Source organism: Poecile atricapillus, chromosome 7 (assembly GCF_030490865.1).
Source record: "Poecile atricapillus isolate bPoeAtr1 chromosome 7, bPoeAtr1.hap1, whole genome shotgun sequence".
Taxonomy (NCBI): Eukaryota; Metazoa; Chordata; class Aves; order Passeriformes; family Paridae; genus Poecile; species Poecile atricapillus.
In genome coordinates, this window is record NC_081255.1 from 8,719,558 (window position 1) to 8,746,864 (window position 27,307).

Sequence of the window (27,307 nt, forward strand, 5' to 3'; positions counted from 1 at the left end):
TGACCCAGCTCCATCCATGATCCCCCTGAGAGCAAAGAAATCGTCTCTTGTCTTTCCCAGCATGTTTATTGGGAGTCTCTCACACCCTGTGCTTGGCAGACCAAGGAGATTTCTCTCTCCCTGATGCCTGTTTTAGGCTTACCTAGAAACAGAGTCCAGACACAGTTAAAAGGATTAAAGGGGATATATTTAATGAAGGGCCTTCAGGTACATTCAGATGAAACCTCCCCAAAGGGCTACACCCAAAATGGATGATGGTCACAAGTTTTTCAGACAGATGCAAGTTTGGTCTATTTGCATATCAGGGGTTAATTAATTTTCCAATTACAGCTGCAGGTAATGAAGTCATTTACCCCCAGTTTGCAACCCCATAATTCACTTTTGTTTATACATTTTTTTGAGTTCTTTAGCCTCAGGCCTAGAGGAATTGTTCTGTCTGGCCAAAATGTGGAGACAGTTAACTAACACTCTCTATGGAGTTCAGAGTTACACACTAATGCAGCACAGGATCTGAAAAATATAAAAGCTGAGCATCCTTGCTCTGGGCCTGCTCTGAGAAGCCCAGCCAGTGAGGGCTGCACTCACATCTCCATCCGTAGCCACACCACTGTCTCCCTGAAAACTCAGCTTTTGAGCTTGCTAACATAGTTTTCTAAGGACTTTCCCCGGACAGTAATTGTAAACATAGATATGTGTACATTCTTTCTGTTCCACGTCTTGTGATGAGCATCTCTCATGGCCAGTGCAGTGAGAAAGTGTTATCCTGACCATCCAATCCCTGGCCGTGGTCAGAAACCTATAAATCCTGGGAGGAGAAATAAACTTTCTTTCACCACACCTCGACCTGTGTCCATGTGATCTATTCATCATCAGCAGTAACACACCACCTCTGTCCTGTCCTTGACACCACCGAATGACCTTCCCATCCTGGGGTTTCTTTTGCTTTTCCTGCCATCCCAGGCGTGCAACGAGTTCACCACCCACGTGATGAACCTGCTGCGCGAGCAGAGCCGGACCCGGCCCATCTCCCCCAAGGAGATCGAGCGGATGGTGAGCATCATCCACCGCAAGTTCAGCTCCATCCAGATGCAGCTGAAGCAGAGCACGTGCGAAGCCGTCATGATCCTGCGCTCGCGGTTCCTGGACGCACGGTGAGCCTGCCCCACCCAACCTTCCTGCGGTGTCATTCGGCTCCAGGAGGTTTGTTGGGTCTGGGGTAAACTGAGGGCCAGCTGAAGAGCCCCACCTCCAACACAAATGGCAGCAAGATTTAAAATCTGGCTTTGATCTTTACTCCTCTGTCCTCGTTGGCTCTGTTCTTCTCTGGTGCAGTGCAGGTAGGAAAGCCAGGTAGCTTTCAGAGACACAGCCATTGCTAGCAAGCTCTGAAAATATTCTTTGGACGCTCACTTGTAGATGACAGGAACCCTGGGAACGTAAACCCAGTTATTTTCCACCCCATGGAAGAGGGAGTCAACATAGATTTCCCCAGCACCATACATTAGATCTCCCAGTTCCTAAACTCCACGTGGGAATCCCAGGACCCCAGCATGTACACCCAGCTGGTGGCCACTTTGGGTTTTTTTTTGCCTTTTGTATCTCTTAGTTGTCTGTGGCTCAGCAGGGGAGGGGACTGCAATTCAAACCATCCCTCAGTGAGGCTCCCAGCTGTGATGAGAATTGCAGGTCCTGGTTTTGCTGTGGCAGAAGGAAATCCTGTGGCATATTGCAGCGAGCCTCCGTGGTGAAAACCTGCACTTCAGTTAGGGATGAAAGTTTATCCTCCAGGCCATCCTGTCCCCCTTAGATTCCCATTTTTTTCCCACTGTTTTTATTGTCCCAGTTTTTCAAATTGCTGTAAAATCATTTCATTTCCCAAGCTGGTTAGGTGCAGACTGTGGCTTGGGCTGTAGCTTGTGATGGGGAGGAGAGGCAGCTACACCAGGGGTACAAGGAAAGAGATGCCAGACAGGTAATAATGCCTAGGTGTGAAAGGAGCAGACTTCCCCAAGGATATATCCAGCTCTGCTTCCTCAGCACAGAGCTTTGCAGAGCTGCACTGATGTCTTTGGTCACGACAGTCAGGTGTCAGGAGTCACCTTCCCAGGTGGAGGAGCCAGATGCCAGTTTTCAGACTCTGCTGTGATAAATTTGAGATGGAGTCTTGCTTGCTTTGAAAGGTGCTGAGAGAGCAGTGACCATCACGGAGCAGATAAGAAGCTTCCTGGCCATGAGTCTTGCACTCCATGCTCAGAGAAGCAGAGCAGGGAGGGAGGAAAGTGGGAAACTCAAGAGTATCTAAAATTGCATTCTGTTTTTGGATCCCTGTTGCTCATTCCCTTTCCTTTTCCTTCTATTTCCTATTCATTCTTCACGTGAAGGCGGAAGAGACGAAACTTCAACAAGCAAGCCACGGAAATCCTGAATGAGTATTTCTATTCCCATCTCAGCAACCCTTATCCCAGTGAGGAAGCCAAAGAAGAGCTAGCCAAGAAATGCGGCATCACAGTCTCACAGGTGAGAGAGCTCAAAGCCTGCACTAGTGGGAAACCTCAGCGTGGGGAAGGCTATTCCACACCTCAGACCAGCCAGCCCTGTCCAGTGTTGAGCATTTAATTATTAAATCAGTTTAGTGCAAGTTAGTGAGAGTGGGTGGGAGTGCAGATGGCACTTGCAGATTGAAGCCATGCATGGAGAGTCTGAGAGCGGATTTAGGAGGTAGGAAGGCACCATGGAGCAATGGCTATGTGTGCAGCCAAGGTGTTGACAACACAGAAATGATGTGGCAGCACCCAGAGGGGCCAAGTCTCCTCAAGGAATTAGTGCTGCAAGAAGAGCTTGTTTGATTTGAAAGTCGTTTCACCAAGGGATTAAAAGCAGTAAAGAAGAGTTGTGCAGGTTTTGCTTGATAAGATAGAATGGACAAGTCCTGGTGGGAAGGATCTGGGTGTAACTTACTGTTTGTGCTCAGTGAGGGTGGGATTTCTCAGGGTCATTTCTCTCAGTCTTCCCTTGTGCTGCAGAACATGACATCTCCCTGACTTGCACATCCCTCAGAACATGGTGGTTAGTAAAGACAAAGTGAATTATTTCCATATGTTCAAGGAGGCCACATAGTTCCTGGAGTCTGTAGCTTTGACCTGGGAGCTGCTGTGATTTGTGAGGAGCACAGTCAGCCCTTGAAATGTTCAGTCATACATTGCTCAGGCCTGCTCTTCTTTATTTCCTCTCTTTTTGGAGCAAGCTGTGTGATTGAGAGCCAGTCTTTGTGGCCTGTGGTAGGCTCATCCTCACATGAGCTTAGCAGCCCCTCTAGGCTCCCATGGCATTCCCTGTCTTGGGCTGCTTCCCAGCCCCAGGCACGTGCCTGCTCGTCACTTGAGCAAACTGCAGACAGCCAGGAGCATCTGGTGTCCTTGTGGGAGCGTGTCTGCCTTCAGCAGGAGCAGCAGCATCCAGGGGTAGGTGTCATCACCGTGCTGAGTGCCTGCTGAGTGACTCCAATCACCTCCCCTGGGCTGGAAGACCCAAACGTTGCTTCTTCCCAGAGTAACCTGCAGGAGACAGCACATATTGGCTTAAATAAAGCTCCAGCTGTCCCAGTGCTTCCCCTCTCACTTCTAATTCATCTGTTCACACTTACAACTTCTCCTTTGCAAAGACAAAATGCCCAGGAGAAATGCTGCGCTTAGGAGGTGGTTTTGAGCGTGCTGTATCGAGGCTGCTTTGTGCCTGTCTCCAGGACCTGCCTCCTTTCTTCATCTAAATGAGACAGAAACAAACACACATCCAGGTCTGGTTTTGCTGGGACTAGGTGGGAACACAGGTCCCATGAATGTGTGCAAGTCATGAGCAGAGTTACCTGAACTCAGAGTCTGACCAGATTGTAAAATGCAGGTAGGTTGTGTGTATATTCCAACCTCCTGTCCTGTGGTGCTCAGTGTTCACCCAGAATGTGAAACCAGAAAAGCAGTCAAGAGGAAATTTCCATGTGGAAAGATCATGGAGGAGCACGTTGTCATTAGTGAGACCAAGAGGTGGAATGGAGCTCCTTGCCAAGGGCACCTGGTGGTGCCACCAAGAAGATTGCTCCCAGATCTGGGCTGGGTGCTGATTACATTTTCTGCAGGTCGTGTTTTCTCTTTCCTGCTCTGCAGGGTTGGATGCCTGTAGCTCAGTAGCCATTAAATGTGTGGAAGCTGCTGAATGCTCTAATAGCACTGCAGATAGAAAGCAGCAAAGGAATAAAAGCTTATGGGTTTGTTACCAACACCCAAGCCCAAGCAATTTCCCTAAGATAAGGGAAAAATCATGGGCTTCAAAGGATGAGCATCCATTTTTGTCTTCCGTGTCTTTGGTGCTTGCTCAGTTCATTTGGAAGAGGGAGCATTGATGTACTTGCTCACCAGCAAGCAAAGGGAGAATGTCCTTGAAAGCTCACCAAAGGAGTTGGTCTTTCTAGCTCAGGATTGCAGCTCCAAGCTATTCTAGGAGTGTTGGAGCTTTTCTGGAGAGCTGCAGCATCCTCCTCATTTTCCAATTCCCTTTATCCTGATAAGCCCTCTCAGACAAAGTCAGTAGTGGCTGGAAATTATCTTCTGCTGAGAGAACTGCACATAGGAAGACATTACCCTGATTCTCTGTGCTCAGTGCTGATGCAGAAGAAGCTGAGAGCTGCTTCTCAAGCTGTAGGGTTGAATCTTTCCCATGTTTTCTCTGAAATAGTTCAGTGTGAGATAGTGCCCAGGAGCGAACAGGAATATCACCAGCAAACACAGGGGAAACATCTTCCACCCCTTCCCAAGGCACACACTTCTGTCCTGGGACCAAAGTTAGGTTTTAGGACAAGTCCTGTGCTCCTTCTCCACCCTTCCCCTGAAGTTCCTGCCTCATGCAGTGGCTCATGCTAAACCTTGCAAAGCTGAGCTCAGCCGGACAAAGAGCATCCACTTCTGGCTTTGTGCCCTGATTCCCCTCAGATGGGTCAAAAGAGAGCTTTGGTGATACTGAGGCAATTTTGTGTGTCAGCTGGGCCTCAATCAATTCTCTGAGTGTTCTCCCTCACAGCTGTGCTGGTAATCAGGGCATCTCTCCCATCAAAGGCTTACTGAGGAGAGAAATAAAAATGACACATACCTGCTCTCAAATCGTGCAATTTCGGGGTCATTTGACTTTGTCGTGTTTTTTTGAATCCATTTTAAGATTTTTATGGGGTTGCTCTACTGGTTCTTGTGGAGCATCCCATCCATAGCAGAACCAGCTCCATCCACACAAACCCAGTGCTCCAAGGGGCTCCCATCACCTTTCCTGGGCTTGGCGTGGCACACATGGGTGGAAGGTGCTAGAAAAGGAGGGGAGGAAAGAATCTGCACTGCTTCACCTGAACTAATCCACCTTCCTCACCCAGGTGCACCTGGCAGAGGTGAAACCTTAACATCCTTGTCTTTTGAACTTGCTCTAGGTATCAAACTGGTTTGGAAATAAGAGAATCCGGTACAAGAAGAACATAGGTAAATTTCAAGAGGAAGCCAATATTTATGCTGCCAAAACGGCTGTCACGGCTACCAATGTGTCAGCCCATGGAAGCCAGGCTAACTCACCCTCAACTCCCAATTCAGCTGGTTAGTTTTTATTTTTCTTTTATTTTGGGTTGTTAGTGTTGGGTTTTTTTGTTCGTTCTCCCCTCTCCCTTTAATCTCTCTCGTTTTCTCCGTTTGGTTATTTCCAATTTTATCCTCTGGGTTTGGTTTGCTCACTTTTGTGGTCTTAAAAAAAAAAACAAACCAAAAGAGGGAAATGGGTTTGGTTTGGTGGGTTTTTTGTGGGGGGGTTACTTTATTTTCTTTGCTTTTTTCTCCCTATTTTCTCCTTTTTTCCCTCTTCCCCTTCCCTGTTCTGTTTTATGTTGGAAAAAAGGATGCGGTCAGACCTTGTGACTGATGGTGCTGTGGTGGGGGGTTATATGCATGGATGGTAAACACAAAACCAGAAAAGTGGTCCACAAACTGTTGTTGGGATTGCTTGCACTTTGTGGGGGAGAAAAAAAAAAAGTAATAGAAAAGTTATTGTGTAATGATTTTATTTCACCGGGGCTGAAAGCATGAGTGGTCCTAATGGATAAACCCCAGCATCTCTGAGATGTCCTAACTCATGCCATTTTGAGGGTTGTTTTGGGGTAAATTTTTATCCTTTGATTTTCTTTCTGTTGTGGTTATCTCTTTGATTGCTTACATGACAGTGTCTGGATCACCTGCAAGAGTGTGCTCTGTGTGAATTTTATTTTCCCTTTGTGTCAGTGCAATCCAGAGAAGTTCATGGGTCGTTCCCTTCCCTTTCCCCCTTTCCTTCCCATTTGCTGTGGTTTCCATTTGTTTGTTTTGAGAGTCAAAGGCACAGAGCACTTTGCCCAGATTTCAACTCCTCTGCTAGAGAATGATGCTCAGTTCATGCGTGGTGCCTGCTGCAAGGTTGGCCAACCCAAAAATAATCAGGGGCTGCGGATCCAAGAGCAGTGGAAAATTGGGATTTGTTTACAAGGAGAGGGGAAAAAAAAACCCCAAAAACTTCATGGGTTCCATGTACTTGTAATCCATGCAAATATCTGTGTGCCTGTTTTCTTTTTAGGGGTGGGAGGGAGAGTGGGAACGTGCCACTCTTGAGCCTTTGGGCTGAGTGTCTGTTCACTTCCCTGGGGATGTGATGCTTGGTGTCACCAGAGAGGCAGGAAGGGAGCAAAGAGGATGGTGGGCAGCAGGAGGTCACACAGCCAGCAGGACATGCTTCTGCAGTGAGCATAACCCTGCCTCTGATCAGAGGAATCATGCTCCAGAAACACCCCTGGCTCTGGAGGATTTGAGTGGAAGGTGGAGAGCCAGGGGTCAAACAAAGGGAGGAAGCAGTGGGACAATCTCTCCCACCTCCTCCTCGCCCAGGGCTGTCTCCTCTGGCACAGGTGCTCTGAGGGCTTAGGTGGATGCAGCAGAGCTCTGCAGAGACAATTTCACTGCAGTTTTGTTTGATTCTTTTTGGTTTGGTGGGGTTTTTGTTCCCCTCCCATTCTCTCAACTGATGAAGATTTAACTGCATTTTCAAAAATGTCATTCTTTCCAAAGAGCTCACACAAAATACCTGCTCAGGTGGGCTCTCCTGATGTTAACACCCCCTGTAGAAAAGGCTGGAGGGAATTGTGCTGGAGAGGGCAGAATTGTGTGTGTTGAGGGAGAGGCCTGCTGCCTGTGATCAGTCTGCCCCAAAGAGAAGCAGCTTTCCTTCTTTTCCTCTTCCTTCAGCAGGAGACAGATCCCAAAGGTCTGGAATAGCAAGGGAACAGCTTCAAATTGCCTGAGTGGGTTTGGCTCTGGGCTGCACGTAGGAGAATAAGCATTTCCTCAGTTCCTGGCTGGTTAAATAGTGCTCCAGAGCAAGGCTGTTTCCTCACCTTCCCCACAGGCAGTGAGGCGGTTGTTTCAGAGATAAATTGGCCAGTGCCCTGCAGTAAACAGCTGAGATAATCCCTGGATAACACCGTGCTTTCAAGAAAGGACAAACAGTCCTGTTATTAACAGGGAAAACTTGAGCTCCTGGGTCCTCTTTGTGGCTCACTTGTCTGCAGTCTGGAGTCATTGACCTCTTTTCACGTGCCTGAAGTGTCAGCGGTGCTAAAGCAGTGCGAGGGGAGCTTGCAGGCTACAGAGATCCTTCTTCTGCTTAGAAATAAAGTGTTCCTAACCTGGCCCAGGTCCCACACCCTGCCTGTAATGCTGAAACAGTGGCAGAGCAGCGAGGAGGCCCCGCTTGCTCTGGCTCAGCTTGCAGAGGTGGTGGGGTTTGGGTGTCCTTGGAGGTCCTCTCCTGAGAAGACAGCTGGAATTGCACATGATTTTTATCTGCTGACAGTCGAGATCCTCCCAGCTGAACCATGCAGATGTAACAGCTCAGTCCCCTGCATTGTCACATCCTGGGACAAAGACATGTCCTGAGGACATCCTGTGATCTCTCCTGCTTCGAGGTGTCCTGTAGATCCTAGCAGCAAGAAGCACACCTGTACATGCTAGGTCTGAAATACCTGTCAGAGAAAGACTGGGACAATTGTGTCCAGGACCATGAGCCACCAGATGTGCTGAATTCTCCAGGGAGGACCATGGAAGCCAATGAAGAGGTGAAGAACTAAGGTGGCCAATGCCTCTCCTCTTATACTGTGGGCTTCTTTCTGTTCCCAGATGATTGGCTGAGACTTTGGTGAGGAAGTAGCCTGAACAAAGGGAATTTTTAGGACTTTCCAGTTTAAATACATTATAGGGCATGTGGAAAGAAAGTAAGCAGAGGACAGGTCATGAGAAAGAAATGACCAGCAGTGTAGTCCCTGGAGGGCCATGATGCTGGAAGAGGAGGTGGAGCTGGATGCAGTGGGACCTGGGACAGGAGCTAAATTCATTTCTGCTGTGGCTTTGCAGACCCATCTGTTCTCTCATTGATGCCCATGTTACTGGAGATCGGTGAATGGCTACAGTCAGTCAAAGAGATTGGCCACACATTGACAAGGGCAAGGATTGCATCTGTTTGGCCATCTGGCACGTTCAGAGCAAGGTCCCCCATCCTCAGTCACCCAGGCCTGAATGTCAAACACCTTTTCATCCCGAATACGCGCGGTTGGGCTTTATCAGCCAGATGTTCAAATAAGATGAGAAGTCTGGCTCATTTGGGCTAACAACTCCCCATCCTCACTTTGATTTCCTGGACAATCTCAGCACAAAAACCACATGGCAAATGAAAGCTGTTTTATGTGGGCAGACCCTTTTGCCAACCAGAGTTCTCAAGGGCTGCACACAGGTGATGGCATCCAGTGAAATCTCGAATGCAGAGCAGCCAAAATTGTCCTGAGCTGCTTTGTTTGTTTTTTTTTTTTACCTGCTCATCCTTTTGTTTTGTAAAAATCTCCTTGTGAAGCCGCTGCCTGGAAATGTGCTTCATCAAGCACAGGTGTCTTCAGTGCCCTCCTCCATTTGTGTCCACAACACACCACTGGAGAGGACTCTGCTTCAGCAGAGACTCTTGTGGTCCTGGCTTCACTGTCCTCAGTGTTGTTCGGCAAGTGAAAAAGAACAAATGTCCTGCTGGATCATCCCTGGCTTTTGGACCTATTTTGTGGCTTTGTCCAGCTAAGGAGCTGTATCACCTCATTCTTCCCTCATTTTTGGTCATGGGGGAAAAAAAATGGCCAAAAAACACACAAAAAGACCAAAAAACAAAAGACACCACAAAAAGTCACAAGAGGCATAAATCTTATGCTCTCAATGCATGTGTGTCGCTGCTGCTGACTTCAGCTAGGAATCTTGTAGACATGACCAAAGTAATTTCAGAGCTTCAGTGTGCTGGATCTCTCTTGGTGGTTGTAGGTGGGATGAGGCAGCAGATGAGGATGGCTTGATTTCAGCTCAGTGAACACCATCACCCTTTTTGTTTATTCGTGGTACCATTTAAATTGTCAGATACTTTAGAGAAAAGTACTTACTAGAGGTCCTGGAAAATTGGAGGTGGAAGTTGAGACTGTCAGAACAGAAGATATCAGAGAAGCTGGAGAAGAAACTGAAGAGCTGGAAAAGCAGTGCAAGAAGTATCAGCGGTCAAGCTTGTGAAGATTTTTAAAATGGAGGCAAAATTTAGGTGGGCTTTGCTCATCAGAGGTGTTAGGGGTGGAAGAAATCTCTGAGAAGGCATTGTTTTGATGCAGGCTTTCACCCAGGACAAGATCTGACTGCCAGAGTTTGCTCAGACATTTCCAGCACTCTTTATGAAGCTGGTGCAGCCCTGATAGAAACTCAGCACCAAGGATAAGTGGGGATAGGTCTTGGCTTTAAAAAGATGTGTGGATGCTGAAGATGGAACACTCTTCCACATTGCTGTAAGTCATGGGTTTTCTGATAGATATTCTTGTCTACCCACAATAATTCCAGAGACTTCCATGCAGACATCAGAGCATTTTCCTCCTGGGCTCACAAACTCGAAGATGAGCTTCTCTCATTCACAACCTCTCAATTCCTGAGGAACCACAGACCAAATTACAGCCACCGAAAGCCTGTGGTGCATTCAGGAAAAGAACATTTCAGAGGGACAGGTTAGATTCACGATGGGTCCTCCTCTAGTGCAAGGACTTGACTTGTATTCCTGGATCTTACCTCTGTGGAGGATATCTGAATCTAAATTTTCAGGGCTCTTCACACTGCTGCCCCCTCTCCCAGCGTAGCCACATCTCCAAGACTTTGGGCCACTGTAATTTTTGGGCGTGGTGGGTGCGCAGACGGCCGAGCACTGAAGTGGTGCAGAGGGCTCTGCAATTACAGCTCTGATCCAAATGCATCCATCCACGCAGGGCCATTGGTATGCGCATATTTATCTCTGCATCCACATCAGCAGCAAGACATATTTACCGTTTAGATATGCACATATATTGTAAAAACACCCCTTGCCAATAGCAGTGTATATCTTGTAAGTGACATTTCCAGCGCTCCTCATGATTTCCAAGACACCGTCGCTCTTCAGAACTAGAGTTTGTGGATGTTTGTTTATTTTTATTTCCTCCCTCCCAGCCTCAATTTTATGGCCAGGTTTGTTAAGTTTCAATAAAATATCAGTTAAGTTTATGGCATTTTTATTTGTTACTGTTGTTATAATTTTCCTTTGGTAGGGGAAGGTGGGATGAAATGTTGCTCAGCTGTGGGCAGAGTGATAGCAGTGCCATGCCAGGTGCTAAGGGATTCTAGAGTTCTCTTTCCAGCTCTGCCACTGATTATTTGTGTGATCTCAAAGATTTCTGCTCCCCTCAAAAGAGGAGGGAAATACTCTCTGCTTCTGGTGAGCAGTGGCTGCAGAGTCTTTTGGTTCTCAGCCACTGTGGGAGTACAAAGCTGCATTACTGCCCTGTGCTTTTATTAAGGTGGTCAAGGCAATCACTCAGAAAATGGGTTTGAAAGCATCTTGGTGTGTGTGAAACGTGCCTATCTTCACGCTTAAAGTTGAGCACTGTCAGGGTGGGCTGGCCCCAGTCTGCCAGCTCATTTCTCTAGGTTTTTTTGCCTTTAAAACAGTAAGTAACCTGAGAGGTTGGGAAGTGACAGGAGCCCTTTGCCAGCTGAGCAGAGGAGGTGATGGTTACAGCTGCCTCCTGACTAGTCCCGGTTATTTTACGCAGCGCCGTGGGATTGCTCTCTGGAACAGGTTGGGCAGGTTGACAGTGAGCACAGACAATGAGCTATTCCTGGCTTCACTCTTGTCAGGCACCGGTGGGAGGGTCCTGATCCAAGACTCGCTGTGCTCAGGATGAGTCTTTCTCTTGGCTGCCTTGGGTGTTGTATCTAGCAGTGATTTTTCTGCTCTCCTTTGATTCTGAGAACTGCCAGCACCTGACGAAAGAGCCGGTCACTAAGAGAGCAGCAGGGAATGTAGTGAACATGAAATCTCCAGCACAGCCCTCCCACCTGCTCCCTGACCTTTGTCAGAGGTGGCTTCCTTCAGAGGAGCCTTCCTGCTCCACCTCCAGGGCACAGCTGGGATCTGTCCCTGTTTCTTCCTCTCCAGGCATTTCTCAGAGCGTACGCATGAGCCATAGTTGGGCAATTCCACCAGGACTGTGGTTGCCAGTCTTCCAAGCTGGAAATGGCAGTGTAGATGCTGAGAGTGTAATTGGGACTGGAGCTGAAAGCATAGCTGACCTGGGCCCCTGAAGTCTCTCCTTTCCAAGGCTAACGTCATGTATAACTAAACCTTGCACGTTGAGCTGTCTCACACTTAACGCGCTGATCTGCACGATGAATTCTGAAATAATCCCATAAAACCTTTTTATTTATTTTTAACCCCCTTGCTGCCTTCCCTGCCTTCCAGTTACATGATGGGTTTGTTTCTTCTGTTAAGTGGTTGAGGAGGTGCTCAGATATTTCAAAGCTGGAATCATAAAACTTTTAATTTCTGCAAAGGCGGGATTTGTTTTTTTCTTTTGTGTTTCTTTTTCTCCTGATCCCACCCAGTTGTCTTCTCTGTTACAATTTTTTAGCATAACACTGACGACTGGTGCATGCAGTGGGGAATTTGCTTACAGAGCTTGTTCTTCTGGGGCAGCTGGCCCAGGAGAGCTGCGACACCCTCATGTTCTCTCACGGCCATCACAGTAAAAGACTTTTGCCAGCGTGATGGGCACTGGGAGTCTAACCCAGGTGCCTTCATGTTTTTGTGAGCCTTTGCTCCTGGTGCTCTGCAGTTCCCACCAGTGATGGGTTCCTGATGTCCTGAAGGCAAAGCCCATGCACAGCTCCCTCGCAGAGCCCCCTGTGGCTCAGCCAGAGCTCCGGCTGTGGGGCTGGATGGGCTCTGGATGTCTCACCCTGCAGGGAGCAGTGCAGGAAAGAATTACCCAGCTTGTTCTGAGCTTCTCAGCATGGGCTTGGTTTGCCTGCTGCAAAGGTTTCTGCTCTTGATAGCAGGGCTTGTCTGGGTAATTCTGGTCTCCAGCACAGTCTTGCTGGGTGGACACCTCCAACAACCGAGATCCTTCAAAGCTGTCTGAAGGATTCTGATGCTATCCGAATCCTCCAGGCTGTGTTTTGTTTGTCTCAGTCAAAAGCATGAGGAATCCTTCCTCCAGCTGAGGAGCTGTTGAAGAATGTTCTTGGCATTGAGCTGTAACAACATGTGGCTTTGAATAACCTCAAGAGTGCATCCTTTTTTTTTTTTTGCTTGCTCTGTTCTTCATACTACTAACCTGACTGTGTGTTTTGTTTTTGTGGTTGCTTTGCATGTTGTTCCTTCCTCTTGGCTGAGAGTCATGGGGTGGATCTTTTTCCTTTCTGTGATTCAGGTGCCTCACTCTTTCCTTTCCAGGTTCTTCCAGTTCTTTTAACATGTCAAACTCTGGAGATTTGTTCATGAGCGTGCAGTCTCTCAATGGGGATTCTTACCAAGGGGCCCAGGTTGGAGCCAACGTGCAGTCACAGGTAGGGACCCATCCAATGTACTGCCAGTGAATGCATTAGTGTTGGAGGAGCCTTTGATTGTATTGGCACTTCTCCCTCCCGTCTGAAAAGAGCAAATCTCAACCAGCACAAATCAACCAACCAACACTTTTTAAAAAAAAAAAAAAAAAAAAAAGGCAAACCAAACTGAAAAACCGACCGACCAAAAAAAAAAATAATAATAATAAAAAAAAGCAACAGGAACAACCACCAAAAAAAAGAAAACAAAAAAAGAAAAAAAAAAAAACAACAAACCAAAAAAAAACCAATCCAAAAGAAACCAAAACCAAACACCCAACCAAACCAACAACCATGGTCTTGAGGAGACTTGCCCACACTTTGTGAATGCATTTGGCTCTGGCTTGATAGTCGTGCTAGGAGGAGAGAAGGTGTAGAAGAATAGGCACAAAGTCAAACAAAAGCAGCTCAGGTTTAGGTTCTGCTTGCTTTATTCTTCCAAGGGAATGGGCCAGATGGTTGGACTGGTGTCTCGTTTTACAAGACTTCCACTTACTCCTTTGATGCCAAACCGGGTGTCTGCTGAAAGGCAATAAATGTTCAAATATGTAGATAATTTTTTTTAAATTATTTTTTTATAATTAAAAGCCACCCTTGACCATCCCCCCATCTCCCCAAAGCACAGGCACTCACACCACCCCTGTACATACCAGGAGGAGAGAGCAAGGGAGCTTTGAGCAGCATTGCTGAAACATCAGCCCATGCTTGGGGCAAAAAGAAAGAATTTGAAATAGCCACGACCTCACTCAGATCTCCCACCTCCCATCTGATGTCCAGATATGCCACGAGTCCCCTCTCTGGCATCTAAGGCTCTGTTCTGTGCTGAGAGACGACAGCCACTCTGACACTTCTGCATTGGGCAAGGAGAGCTCTCTAAAGCCGAGGCTGCTCCCCCGTGGGGCTGGACGTGGAGCACACATCATCCCTGGGCGGTGAGACGTGCTCACCACACGTGCCACTGCTGGGGCTGGGCTGGGGGTGTGAGGGAGAGGAACGGGGCACCCAGAGGAGCGCTGCTGGTGCCTGTGCCATGGTAGGTATATTTCCTTTCTGGGCCCTCCACAGCGAAGGCGCTCAGCCAACTCCAAAGATCTCCTTCTGCTGCCGTGAGCAGTGCTTGGGGTCAAGGGTGGAAGGGGGTAGGGGTAGGAAGGTGGGTCCTTGAGCACGGTGCTGGAGATGGCTGCAGTGATGTGCTCCAGGAGATGCCACCCCACACTTGTCACGCTGTTCTCCCTCCCCACTCTTTTTGTCGAAGGACATGGGACCAAGGAGAGTGTGACAGGGCTGCTGGGGCGGGCAGGGGATGGTGAGAGAGGCAGGAGAGGTCCTCTGGCTCATCTCTCTCCACAAGACCAACTGCGGCTCTCTTTTATCCCTCTTCGAATATATACCTTTATTTTTATTACAATGACGACCGTGATTATTGTTGTGACCGCTTGTTTGCTTTTATCTTGCCAAAGATGAACGGAAGCAGCTTTGGCCACTAACCTTTCCTTCCCTCTAATTTGTGTCTTTGTTGTTGTTGGTCTGTTTAGGTGGATACCCTTCGCCATGTTATCAGCCAGACAGGAGGATACAGTGACGGACTCGCGGCAAGTCAGATGTATAGTCCGCAGGGCATCAGTGTAAGAAAAAAAAACAGGCTTGGGTTCTGGTCTTTTGGGTTTTGTTGGTTGGTTTTTTTTTTTTTTCATTTTTATTCTCTCACTACCAATTATTTCAAAGCCATAGGGCTCAGAATGCCACTTAGTAGGACTTGTCTTTGCTTTTACGGTCACCTAGTTCATCGCTTCTGTATCGGTCACGCCAGCGGCGGAGCTTTGCCCACAAAAAAGTGGCGCCGGGGCAGGCTGCGTGCAGGCAGCTGGCGTCTCGGACTGTCACAGCCCATCAGCGTTCGCCCGGCACCTGCGGCCACACGCGCTCGGCCGACAGGAGCTGCTAAACAGGTGACACCTCCTGTAACCACGGTGGGGAATGGCACCGCTAACGCCCCGGCCCAGGGGTGGCTCCGTGCTGGTGGCACCGTCCCGGAGCGACCGGGTAAAAATAACCCATCCCTGGCCGGCGTCTGAGAGCGCGGCGATAGCGGCCGCGAGTGAAAGGAGGAAAAATACCCACAGAGCCAACCAACGTCAACCCAAGAAAACCTCGCCCAAGCGGGCTGGGGGAGGATGTGAGGGGGAGGGCGGTCTCTGGAGCATCTTCTCCTTGTTCTTGGGTGCGCTGGCGGGTTCTGACTAGCATGAAAATTCGTAGCGACAAGCTGTGTCGCACAGGGGGAAATCGATCAGACACACACAAGGAGAACCCAGTGTAGATTCGGGACAGCAATCCAACTTCATTTCTCAGATCAATCGTCCACCATCTCAGCGGCGGTGACAGCAAGCTGGGAGAGGAGGGCAGCCTGGAAAAGGAGGCTGTGAGCGCCGAGTGGGTGGTGGCAGTGGTGTCCGGGGTGGCACAGAGGAGGAGGCAGCTGGCCTTGGACATGGGGACACTGATGGCTGAGATAGGGTGGTCTTGAACTCATCAAAGAGGTGATGATCCTCTGGGTGGGATGGTGGTCCTGCAGCCCAGACCCCAGCATGGTGCACCAGCCAGTCCCACTGGGCCATTTGTCACCTGGCATGGGAGCATCTTGCAGGACATGCAGAGGGGTGCCCTGGGATGGGGGGCTCTGCTCCCCTCTCCTGCAGGCTTAGTGGGCGGCTTGACGTCAGGAGGCAGAGGCAGGGAGGATTTGTGAAGTAATGTAATTGAACATGTGCAGATAATTATGTCTCATTACATAAGCCCCTTGCAAAAACGGCACTTGGAAATGCCACATGAAAGAGCCTATCGTTCCGCATTAATTTCTCCGTGCGCTGAATTTATTCCCTTTCTGGCTTTTTAATACTTGGAGAGTAAATGAATCGCAGGCTGATCATGATAAGAGATGATACTTTTGTATAAATTAAAATACCCCCAAGGAAAGAGGCTGAGCTGATTACAGTTGCAGTTGCCTTGGAAAATAACAGTGGGCTGGGTTAAGCCAAAATTTGGGGGGGAGGGTTGCTGCCAGAGATTATGAGGCAGGGAGGGGGTGACTGGGGAGAGGATAAGGAAGAGAGAGTGAAAAATCAAAAGCTGAATAGGAGATGGAGAGCTGGGTTGATGTTTCTGGCTGTGGTTCTCTGTGGCAGAACCAATGTTCCCATGAGTATCAATGAGAACTTGTGAATGTTTGGCATCTGATGTCTTCTCAGGTTGGTTTTCCGGGAGGGCAGGAGCCCAAACTGACCCAATATTGGACGTTGTCAAGATAGAGGCAGGTTGGCAAAGGGACTGCACAGTGTGGGTGACTCCTCAATTCCCCATAGAGCTGTGGGAGGCATGAGGAATGAAGGCAGGGAGCCCAGAGCTGAGCAGTTTGGGAAGCACCCCCTGGATTGCCTGTTTGTTTCCCCTGTATCCCAGCCAGTGTGCTCCCGCCTGATTGTCACTTAATGTCTTCCTATCCAGTGAGGTCCCTTGAACGGATCCCAGTTTGTCCACCCTGAAGTGTGGCTGCCCTTTTGGAATCATTGGTGCTGGGGAACTCCTCAGTGCAGGCAGGGTGACCGTCTCCAACAGGCAGGGCTTCCCTGCCTCTCCCTGAACCCTCTGATGCCGAGGAGGGGCAGCGGAACGCGGAGCAAAGCTGATGGTGACACAGAAAGCTGCCGTCCCCGCATCACCCGAGCGTCCCCGTGAGCTGCTGCGAGGAGATGAGCCGAAACCTAGTCAAGAGCCCTGTCACAATGATGTCTGCACGGGGCTGAGGTTAAGTCATCCCTGGAGCCCGTCAGCACCGGGAAGTCAGCGGCAGGTTGCCCAGCTCCACTGCTGGAAACCTTGGCAGGGGAGACAACGCTCGGGGTTTGCCTTCCTTGATGGAAGATGAATTTTTAAACGCGTGTAAGTCGTGACAGCTGAGAAGAGGGATCTACCCAAAGCCCAGTTCCCTGCGTGGCTCTGCTGCTGTGGCTGACAGGCTGCTCCGCAGGGCAGGGAGGGCTGGAGTCGGTTCTGCATCGTTAGCAGGATAATGGGCAACGTCCCAGCCAGCGCCAGCGCCGTGACCCACGGCCATGGCAGAGGGAGAACAGAGCCTTCTCCTTCACAGGTGGGGACAGCGCTGGTCCCAGCAATGCTGGAGACAGGAGCTGTCCTGAGGACACCCAGCCTTGGATGTCTGAGAAGAAACCTTTCAGGAGGTTTGGGGAATGAGCCGTCCCTTTTGGCAAACTGAGGCTGTAGGGTTTTGCACCGTGAAGTGAGAGTTGTTAAATGTCTGGGCTGTCAGGACAGTGTTCATGGGGGTCCACACGTGTATCCAGGAGGTCTCCCAAGCCCAGGGGTTTCAAAGCATGTAGGAAAGCTCAGGTTCTGTTGGGTTCCAGTACTGATTGGATCTTTGTTGCCACAGTCCTCTGGAGGGTCCTACCCCAAAACATCACCTTTCCTGCTGCTGCCCTATGGCTGTAAATCCACCAAGTGTTCTACTTTCTCCATATGCTAATCAATGAGTGAACTAGAGCCACCTTAAAGCCCTTTCAGAAATGTGGGTTTGGACTCAATGTAATTTACAGATGATTTGAATGTGGAAAAATGACAAGCTGTTCTTAAAGTTCGTCAGAGAGTGAAGGTTTTGATTTAAAACTTCTGCTGTGGAGACTGGTGCCTGTTCACAGAGCAGTGTGTGTGTGTGACCTGGATGGTGGTGGCCAGTGGCAGGGTGTGACAGTGAGTTTTGGATCCACTCTTGTCAGCAAGGATTGGTACAGGAAAAAACTGGGAGCTCCTTACTTGACCCGAGATCTTTCGTTCTAAAAAGTTGAGCCTTGGGGAAAAAAAAAAGTTGTTGCTCTGTTCCTCAGGCAGCTGCAGTTCACAATCACGGTCAAGTTTTGGTTCATGGTCGTGGCCACCATGGCTGGGCTGTGGGAGTTGGTCTGGCAGGGCTTCAGTGCTCAAGCTCCAACCATAAGGGATGCCTTGGTGTGTTCTGATGGCCGGGGATGCCTTGGGAAGGGATGTCCTGACAAGGCTGGATTCTCTGGTGTGTGCTGAGACCTTCAGTGCGTGACAAAAGGTCTTACAAACTCAGAGAAGCACCTTTGAGGATGCTCTGTCAGACTGGCCCATACCTGGTGTGTTTGGAGTCTGACCTGATGCCCTCTGCCATTGTTGGTGGGACAAGGATTTGGTCACAGGAGGTGGGATGCTGAGACAGCCTCTGTGCTAAGCAGAATGTGCCTTTAAAAATTGGCAGAAAGTCGTCTCTCAGCCCCACGTAGGAGGCCCGGGCAGGGAGCCAGCCAGACTTGCTGGAGGTGACAAAAACGCTGAGACCTGTGGAACTGGGCACCAAAACCAGTTGCTTCAGCAGTCTTTCACTGGGGCTCCAGATTTGGACAGTCACCAAGGCTTTGCCTGTGCTTTGGCACCAGAAGGTGACATCTGAAGAGATGTCCCGGAGACTGCTGCTCTGTCTTTGGCATCTGCCCCTCCTGAAGAAGTCACAGCCGTGTGCAGGGGCTCTGCAAGGAGCAGCAACCTCCTCAAAAGACTCCCTTGTCCATGAGGGAGATCCCAACCGATTTACTACAGTCAAACCACGGGGGATCTCCTTGCTTGGAAGAGCTGAAGCCATCTGGGTGGAATTGGATGAATCCTGCTTGATGCACGCCACGATGGAGCGTACTCCAGGATGAGTGGGGATGGTTCCTGGATGCCCTCTGCCCTCTGGGGAAGGATCTGGCCTTCTCATGGAGGACTTTTCCATACCAGAGGATGGTGTCAAGATGTCACAGCCAGCCTTGAGTCCTCCTTTCCATCACTTGATTCACAACTTACAGCCTCTCCCCAGCATCCCTTGACTTCCCACCACCAAGGCTCCGTCCAGCCACCCAAATTCCCCGAAGCACTCAATACCTTCCATGGATTTTTGGGGAGGAGCAGGGTGCTGAACACGAAGCCGCCGCTCGCTTGCTTCTGTGGCTGGCAGGCAAAAAGCCTGGCTAAAAATAGTGGAGCACAATAGGGCCAGAGCCCTGCTCCACACGGCCCCCGCCGCTCTCCCCCCTCCTGCTCGCCGTAACGACCCTGCAAACACTAAATGGCATCTGAGTGCATTAAGCAGCAAACTCTCCGGTGACATAGCAATTACGGCTCTGAAATAGATTTGGTGCGTCACGGAAGATAAGGGTTTTGAAAGTTTCTGTTGTGATTATAGCTTGTAACTCCAACAAATAACAGGCTTGGTAATAAGAGGCTGCCAGCACAGCTATTGTGGTTCTCTCTCACTGATGGCACGTAAATTGCTATTAATGTCCTAAGTGTACTTGAATATGCCAGTCTCGGGGCGGCGGAGTTGGCTCTGTGTCTCTCTTTACGCGGCCTGTCATTGCCGGGCTGATAATCTACAGTAATTGCTGCCTCTTGCAGCAGTCCAAGATGTGTAAGGGTGGATATTGCTTCTTGGGGAGCGCAGGGATGGTGGGTCAGGGCCTGGCTCTGGGGTCACTGGGCATGGGGGACACGGGGCTGGCGATGCTCGTGCGTCGTCTGGTGTCACACTTGCGCCCAAGGTGGAGCAGAGTGGGGTTTGCTAACCTGTGAACAAGCTGAGGTGGTGATTCCTGCTTTCCTTGCTGTTGCCTGATGCTCCCATGCACGTATGGAAGAGCGCAGGGGCACAGCAAGGGGTGTGCACACACCTCTTGTCTTTCCTGCTTTGTGCGTGTCCCGCTGTCAGCTGCTCTGACTCCTCAAACGTGGCTTCTCGTGCCTGTCAGCTCTTTGCTCCCATCACAGGCAGCACCTCAGCATGGGGAGTTCTCCTGCCCTGAGCCCTCTGGGGTGTCCCAGCTGTTGGATGATGCAGCAGGCAGTGGGACAGGCAGCCAGAGTGGGCAAAGCAGCCCTGGCGTGTCTAAAGCGGGACAGCGACTGCTGCCAACTGGAGCTCGGGCAGTGCTCGGGCAGGATTAATTAGCCAAGCACTGAATCAATGTCAGAGCAAGCAGAGGAGCTTGGGTGCGACATCTGCTCCTCTCTGAAGGGGATGGCAGCAGCAGAGGAGCAGCTTCTGTGCGCTGCCGGCTCCTGCCCGCGGCAGCCAGGGCCCTCCGGTAGCTCGGCTCTCGAGCGCCTGGAGAATTTGGCTCTGCATCTGTTTTTAGGAGAAGAAACAAGTTGTCTGCCATGGTTTGCTGCATGAACCCTCAGATGGGATATAGTGGTGGCAGCTCTGCTGTGCTGTGGTTCGGTTTCCCTCAGTGAGGTGGGGACATGGAGCTTTTGTGGCTCAGCAGTTCCATGGGACCCACTGCATGTTCACAGCACTTAGGTTCAGATAACATTCAGGCTGCTGGTTCTGAAGTGAAGTTTTGCTGTTTTCTTTGTTCCATATGAAGAAAGGTCATAATCAGGGGTTTAAAAACCCCAAACAACCAGAGCTTGGGATTCTGGAGAAATACTTTTTTTGGTTTTTTTTAAGGGATGGACTTTCCATGAGCACTGAAATCCATTTTCAACAGAAATGTTTCTGCCCTGTATCACTGATGGGAGCCCTGTGGTCAGGGGTGGGATGGGGCAGTCAGAGGGGACATCTTTGCCTCCCACACCAGTCCCAGCTGAGGGAGAAGCAGGGTGGGGGGATCTGAGGTGGGTGTGTAGGGCTGTTTGTGCCTTGCCATCGGGTGACTGATATCTCTGTGTGTGTGTGTGTGTCCCTTCCTTCAGGCTAATGGAGGTTGGCAAGACGCTACTACCCCATCATCGGTGACCTCCCCCACAGAAGGCCCTGGCAGCGTTCACTCTGATACCTCCAACTGATCTCCCAGCAAATTGCATCCCTGGCTGAGCCGGCCCCGGCGGGGGCAGGAGGGGAGGGGGCCTCTCCTAACACCGCAGCAGTCAGACTGGAGGTGAACCCAATCAGCACACACAAGAAGACTCCTTCTCTTCTCTTCTCTTCGTCGGGATGCTTTTTTCAGCCAATCTGGACACTTCTTTATACTCTCTTCCCTTTCTTTTCTGGGTAGAAGCCGCTCTCCCCCTCCCCGCCACCGCCACAACACCGCTCCCTTTCCCTCCCCGCTTCCCACCCAAGGTAGAAGGATTTTAAGGAGGAAAAGCAAAAATCCACCACCACCACCCAAACCGACCCCAGAGCAGTGTACAGCCTCATGCTGGGTGTCTTTCCGAGGAGCCACAGGTGTACCTCAGTCACATCTCGCTCCCTCGCTAGCAGGCAGCCCCCTGCTCCCCTTCTTTTCACGCTACCTCTCCGTAGGGAATTGCCACCATCGGGAATCCGCTCCTGCCTCATCTCAGCAGCCTCCCGCACTCAGCCCTGCCCTGGTGAGCTGTCCCCAGGCTGCTGCAGGGACAGGGCAGGTGGCCCAGCCCCCGTGCACGTAGAAGGAGCCAGCGTGCTCCCCCTCGCTTCCAAAAGGTACCATTCCCATTCCCAGCCCCAGGGAAACTTCCCAGTCCCAGCCCTGCTCGGCCAAGCATCCCTCCCACTCTGGCTGCTGTGATCTGGACAAGCCATGAGACCCTGCTGTCCTGCCTGTTGCTGGAGGGGAGAAGAGGAGGGAAGGAAGGGAGGCAGAGGCAGATGGGGAACGCTGCCATGGCTGATTGCAGAGGTGCTGACACCTCCAGGGAGCTGTGTGGGATCAGGCATGGATGGCTGAAGAGCAGCAGTTCTCTCACAGCACCTGGAGAGGCTGGTGGTGGAGTTCTCCTGCTGAGGGCAGTGTCACAGGGCCTTGGCTCCTGTTCCCAGCAGGAGCTGGGTTCCCCAGTTCACGCAGGACCCACAGAGGTTTGTGCATTGCCAAAGCCCTGCCAAGCCAGCAGTCAGGGATGGGCAGCAGAATGCCAGGGGCTGGAAGTGCTGGGGTGAGTGTCTCAGGTGCTTCTGGTAGCTCTTGAGGCCCCAGATTTGCTGTGTAGGACAGGGGGCTGCCCCACTGGGGGATGGCTGCGTGCTGAAGCTGCTGGTTTTCCCCCAGGAGTTTCCTGGGCAGTGGCCATGGAAGAACTCATGGGACTTTCTGCCCAGCTTCTCTGACCCACTGTTGGGACAAGCAGTGGTGGCTGGCAAGCGAGGCTTCATCCTGCCCCTTCAGGCTGATGCTGGGAGGACGTGGCTTTCATGGAAGAGCAGGAAGAGGCGGCACCAGCTGTCCTGGGCAGCGGGCTGAGCTTCGTGCCAGGGCGGGACTCGTGGCCATCGGTTCTTTCAGTGGGCACGAGGAGGCTGAGCCAGCCTGCATCGAGACCCTGGCTGTGGTGGGGACTGGTGTGGGTGCAGGATGTCTGGCACCTCGTGGTGGATCCCAGGATCCCTTGGGATCGATACCTCACGCTGTTGAATGTCCGTGCCCACCCTGCTTGTGCTGGTCTCCGGGTGGGAACCGCCAGCGCCGGGCGGCATTAAGCAGAAACCATTTAAAATCAGAGTTCTGCCAAAAAATATCTCCACCCTTCTGCTGGAAAAAACACCGTTCCTTGTCCTGCAGGGCACAGTGGTGGTGTGGCTCCGGCACGGTGTCACCTCGTGGCACAGGGCCATCGTGTCCTGTCCTGCTCCTTCCATCCGTGCCAGGAGTGGGGACCCCGTGGCACCGCAGGATGTGACATGAGGGGCTCGGGGCTGTTCCCCAGCTGAGTGTTAAGGGCATGGAGAAGGTTCTCCTGCAAGGATGGTCAGGAGGTGCTGCCCTCCTTCCCCAGCTCCTCGCCTTCCCACCGTCCTCCTCCTCCTCCTCCTCTTCCTCAGCGCTGCCTTTTGTCCGCTTCCAGCTTCTTTTCCATGAACCTGCTCTGGCAAAGCATTGCAGGGACACAGGACTGGGTCAGGCCTCTTCTCCCGAGCGGCAGCAGTGAGTTCCTGCAGGAATCCCTATTGGAAACAGCTGGGAATGAGCTGGGAAAGCTGCTGGAGCCAGCCCACGCTGGGGCTGCCCTCTCCTGCCCCGCTGCTCCTCCACGGTACTTTGCAAATCCCCTCCTGGGTTCTCCACTTGGTCCCACCAGTTTGTGTTGGCGTAGCTGCTTGCTTGCCTTTTTCTTTGCTATTTTATTTTTAATTTTTTGAAATTTTATTTGAATTTTTGGGTTTTGTTTCTCCTCCCCATTCTCCTCCCCTGCTCCAGCCCCCGAGTGTTGTGGGGTTTTTTTCTTCTTCTTCTTATTTTTTTTTTTATTATTATTATTTTTCTTTTCTGCCCAGAAAAACCTGACTTCGATACCAAAAAAGACAAAACAAAACAAAAAAAAAAAAAAAACACAAAAAAAACACAAACGAAAAAAAAACCTGCAGAAACTCAAAAAAAATAAAAACAAAAAAAAAACCACAAAAAAAAAAAACTCGACGATTCTTTCAGCTTTATTAACATTTTCCATTGTTTCTTGCGATTTGTGTCTCGTTCTTTGTAGTATTGATGATAACGAACATTTGATAATGAATGTTCTTGTATATTCAGATAAAGGAGAAAAAAAAAAAAACCAAAAACGCAGTCGGAATTTAATAGTGTTTATAATAAAAGAATAAAAAATGACCCTCTTAGCACGCAAAATTGAACAGGGGGAAGGTCCCATCCCTGTTCTTTCTGTGGCAACAAGCGCTTCATTCCTGTATAGTTTATAACATCAAACTACCTACATTCATCCTCCTCTTTTTTTTTTCTTTTTTTTGTTTGTTTGTTTTTTTCCCACGGTTTGGGGTTTGTTTTTTTTTTTTTTCCCCCCATTTTCTCGCATTTGTGAATTAGTTCAAGAATGCTAGAAAAGTGTAGAGTTGTGCACACTCATTTCTTCTTACACAATGTTTAAAAAAGTGACGGTAAATTCATTTTGTAAAACTTTAAAAAGGAAAAAAAAAAAATGGTTGGAATAGTGAGCATTAATAGGTACAGTCTAACACTTTATGTTTCTTAACGTTGAGACCCAGAAATGAACCTTTTTATTTTTATTTTTATTTTTTTTGCATTATTTGGGATGGGGGGGAGGGGGCTTTGATGATGATGATGATGATGATGATGACGATGCTGAGTTTATTTTGACCTGTCCGAGACGATGGCCTTGCCCCTTCCCCTGCTCTTTTGAGCTGTGACCAGAGTGATGTGAAAAGTGATGGTGTTTGGGGTTTTTTTGGAGGTGTAGGGATGGTTTCTCCTCAGTCCTTTCAGATCCCAGCTCCAGCTGATCCTTGGGGCTGAGCAGTGGGATAACATCTCCAAAAAGAAATGGGATTTTGGGGAGGAGATGGGGACTCAACTCCTGTGCTTCTCCACTCTGGGGGTGTTGCTGAGCTGCCTGGCAGTGATGAAAAAGCAGGAAATCTTCCCAAAACGTGCAGATGATTGTTTCTCTTCCCTGAATCCCAGAGTCCCAAGATTCGGAGCAAGGAATGTTCCCAGCTCATCTCACTCACTGAGGACGAGGTCTCGCAGCCTGGCCCCAAGCCCTGGCTGTGCCAGCGTTGCTGAGGTGGGACAATGTGTGGGACATGGCCAAAATATCCCCAAAATATCCCCAAATCCAGCCCCAAATCCCAGTGGCTGCACAGAGGGGTTAGAGGAGAAGCTCTGAGGAAGGTTCTGCTTGGCATCACTTCAGTTTTCTCCTAAAATTTTCCTTCTCCTCCCAAAAAACAAAAAAAAAAAACCTGAGCTTTTCACATCACTGACCAGTTTAGGGTTTGGGGTGTTCATTTTAATCCCAAGGTTTCCTGGAGTCCTTTTGTTTTCGTACACCTTTATTATTATTATTATTTTATTATTATTATTAAGAGGATGTAAATCAGACATTGCCTGGGGGGTTGGTTTTGTCGGTTTGCTTTTTTTTTTGTTCTTGCAAAAGCCCTTTCTATCCCTTGTAAAGGTGATGAGTTTGGAGATGCTTTTTCTTTTCTATTTTTTTTTCTCCCCCATCTTTTTTTTTCCCTCCTCTCTTCCTAATGGATTCCAAATATTAAAAAAAGAAAAAAAGAAAAAAAAAAAAAAAAAAGAAAAAAAAGAAAAATCCTTTAAAAAAAGGAAAAAAAAAAAAAAAAAGACTCTCTGTTCCAACCTGGTTTTGAAACTTTAAGCTTTTCTGCTTCTGTAAAGAAAAAAAAAAAAAAAAAGGCCTCTGTCTTTCTGATCCCAATTGAAACTTTTATGTTCTATGACGATACTAACAAGGTGTAGGTTTTACAGTTTCCTGATTTGTACTGGTAATGCATATTCCAAATAAATAGTTTCTTTTGTTGCAAAAAAAAAAAAAAAAAAAAATCAAAAAAAACCACAAAACCCTGAAACCAAACCTGGTCTATTTTTTGGGGAGGAAAAAGAAGAAAAGTAGATGCCTTGGGGGTTTCCCCACGAGGTGCTGGGGGCAGGAAGGGTGGGCAATAAATACCCTGGGATGGTGGGAGCTAGAGGGATGTGATTTGGGATTCTGCATCCCTGGTGCTTCTCCCCATGCCTCAGTTTCCCTGGGCAGAAGGAGGCTTATTTGTCCATGGGGGTGGAGGTGGGAAAAAAAAAAATTGTTTACTGCTTTTTTTAACTTACTAAGAGCACTGCTTTCCTTAAAAAAAAGCTAGAAAAGGGATTTTATCACACCAAGGGCTGGGAGCAAGGGAAGGCTCGATAGCCTCTCATGTTTTCCTTGGATGGGGAGTTTAAAAAAAAGAGGAAAAACTTGGAAAACCTTTCTGGGAAGAAAAAGAAAATCATTTTAAATTTAGAAATAATTTGCCATTTTAAAAAGAGCCCGTGCGTGGGACGAAAACCAGGACGGCTCTGCCTCGTCCCTGGAGATTTTAGATGGAATAGGGGGCGGCTGGAGGGGGTGGCAGTGATTCCCAAGCTGGAAAAATGCTGGAAGTGTGCCACAAACACCTCACCATCCCACGGGGACCCCGATGGGACGGGAAGAGTCCCCTGGGGATGGAAAAAGCAGGGAGAGGATGGATGCTGGAGCTGCCTCCCCTGCTCCCCCATGGATTTCTTGTCAATGATTATTCAATCTCCAAGCCTGACCTTTCTCTTCTAAATAACACGGCAATATCAGCTCGGGCCAGCCTCCAGCTCTTCTGCAAATTAACTGTATCGCTCTCCGGCAGAGCCCCCCGGAGCTCCCCGCCCCAGGAATTATCTCCCTCCTAATTCCAGTTTAAATATCAGCCTGCTCCCAGCTGTTCCCTGCTCATAAACCCTCATCCCTGCTCCAAACACACAAATGTTAAGTCTCGCCGGGCCCCGAGGTGCTGGAGGGGATGTGTGGATGATTTTGGGGCTGGGGGTTCATTTTTGGGGGGTCAGCAGCCAGTTCCTCTCCCAGCTCATGGCTTTACCTCTCTCTGCCAAAAAAATCCGAATTTTTTGTGCAGATGCAGCATCTTCCTCCCTCTATTCCCCCCCCCCTCGCTGGCTGCTTGTGGATGAAAGGGAAACCCACAAATTCCAAATTGGATTATTTTTCTCACCCTCGCCATCCGAAATTTTCCCTTCTCCCCCTGCCACTCGTTTGTCCATAGGATTTTTTATTTTTATTTTTTTTCCCTTCTTTCCCTGACTTCAGACAACCCCAAGGTGCGACTCCTGCGCTTTTCCATTCCACACTGCAATATTTTTAGACCAAAATCTATAAAAAAAAATAAAGGAAGGAGGAAAGAAAAAGGGAGGGGGGAAAAAAAATAAATGCACGGCGTGCCTTGAGCCCCTCGTAATTCCACCAGCAGAATCTTCCAAAGGATTTTGGTGAGGTGGCAAACACCAAACACCAAACAAATTATTAATAATCCTTCCCTGCTAAGCGAGGGGCTGGGAGGTGTTAAAGTTACAGTTGGCAGTAAAGTCCCGTTCTCTGGCAGGAGAATTTAATATACAGCAGAAGTTTCGCCTATAAAAGGCCAGGGTTATGTTTTCCTCCAGTTCACAGGGAGTCTATAACTTACGACCTCCATAAATGTGAGTGGGTCTCACAAGTCAGCCCATCAGTCTTTGGAGTAATTCTGCTTTGTAGTAAAATATTTTATTGTGCCTTGGATGCAGGGAGCCCATCCCTGCCCAACCCCTACCCTGCCCGGGGTGGGTGGGAGGTGGTGGCTGTCCCTGTGTCCCTCCTCTGCCAGCGCCGTGGAGTGCCTAAAATATGAAATTTTATTTTAAAAAATTAATAAAATTTAATAAAATACAATAAAGTAAAAGAAAGTAAAGTAAAAGAAAGTAAAAGAAAATAAAATTTAATAAAAT

The 27,307-nt window shown here is 49.3% G+C and overlaps 2 protein-coding genes across 3 annotated transcripts in view; one reads left to right on the plus strand and one right to left on the minus strand.

Annotated features, from left to right (window-relative positions):
* Positions 1-24,831, plus strand: part of PBX1 (PBX homeobox 1) — a 125,489-nt gene extending 100,658 nt beyond the window's left edge. The window contains exons 4-9 of one of the 2 annotated variants that reach the window (XM_058842335.1): positions 961-1,151; positions 2,382-2,517; positions 5,462-5,621; positions 12,871-12,983; positions 14,558-14,647; positions 20,793-24,831. In XM_058842335.1, the coding sequence (XP_058698318.1) occupies positions 961-1,151; positions 2,382-2,517; positions 5,462-5,621; positions 12,871-12,983; positions 14,558-14,647; positions 20,793-20,885 (783 nt within the window). In that variant the 3' untranslated portion in view covers positions 20,886-24,831. The remainder of the gene's footprint in view (positions 1-960; positions 1,152-2,381; positions 2,518-5,461; positions 5,622-12,870; positions 12,984-14,557; positions 14,648-20,792) is intronic. The other variant, XM_058842336.1, reaches the window with a different exon arrangement.
* Positions 1-27,307, minus strand: part of KLHL20 (kelch like family member 20) — a 450,003-nt gene that overhangs the window by 382,251 nt on the left and 40,445 nt on the right. The window lies entirely within an intron of this gene.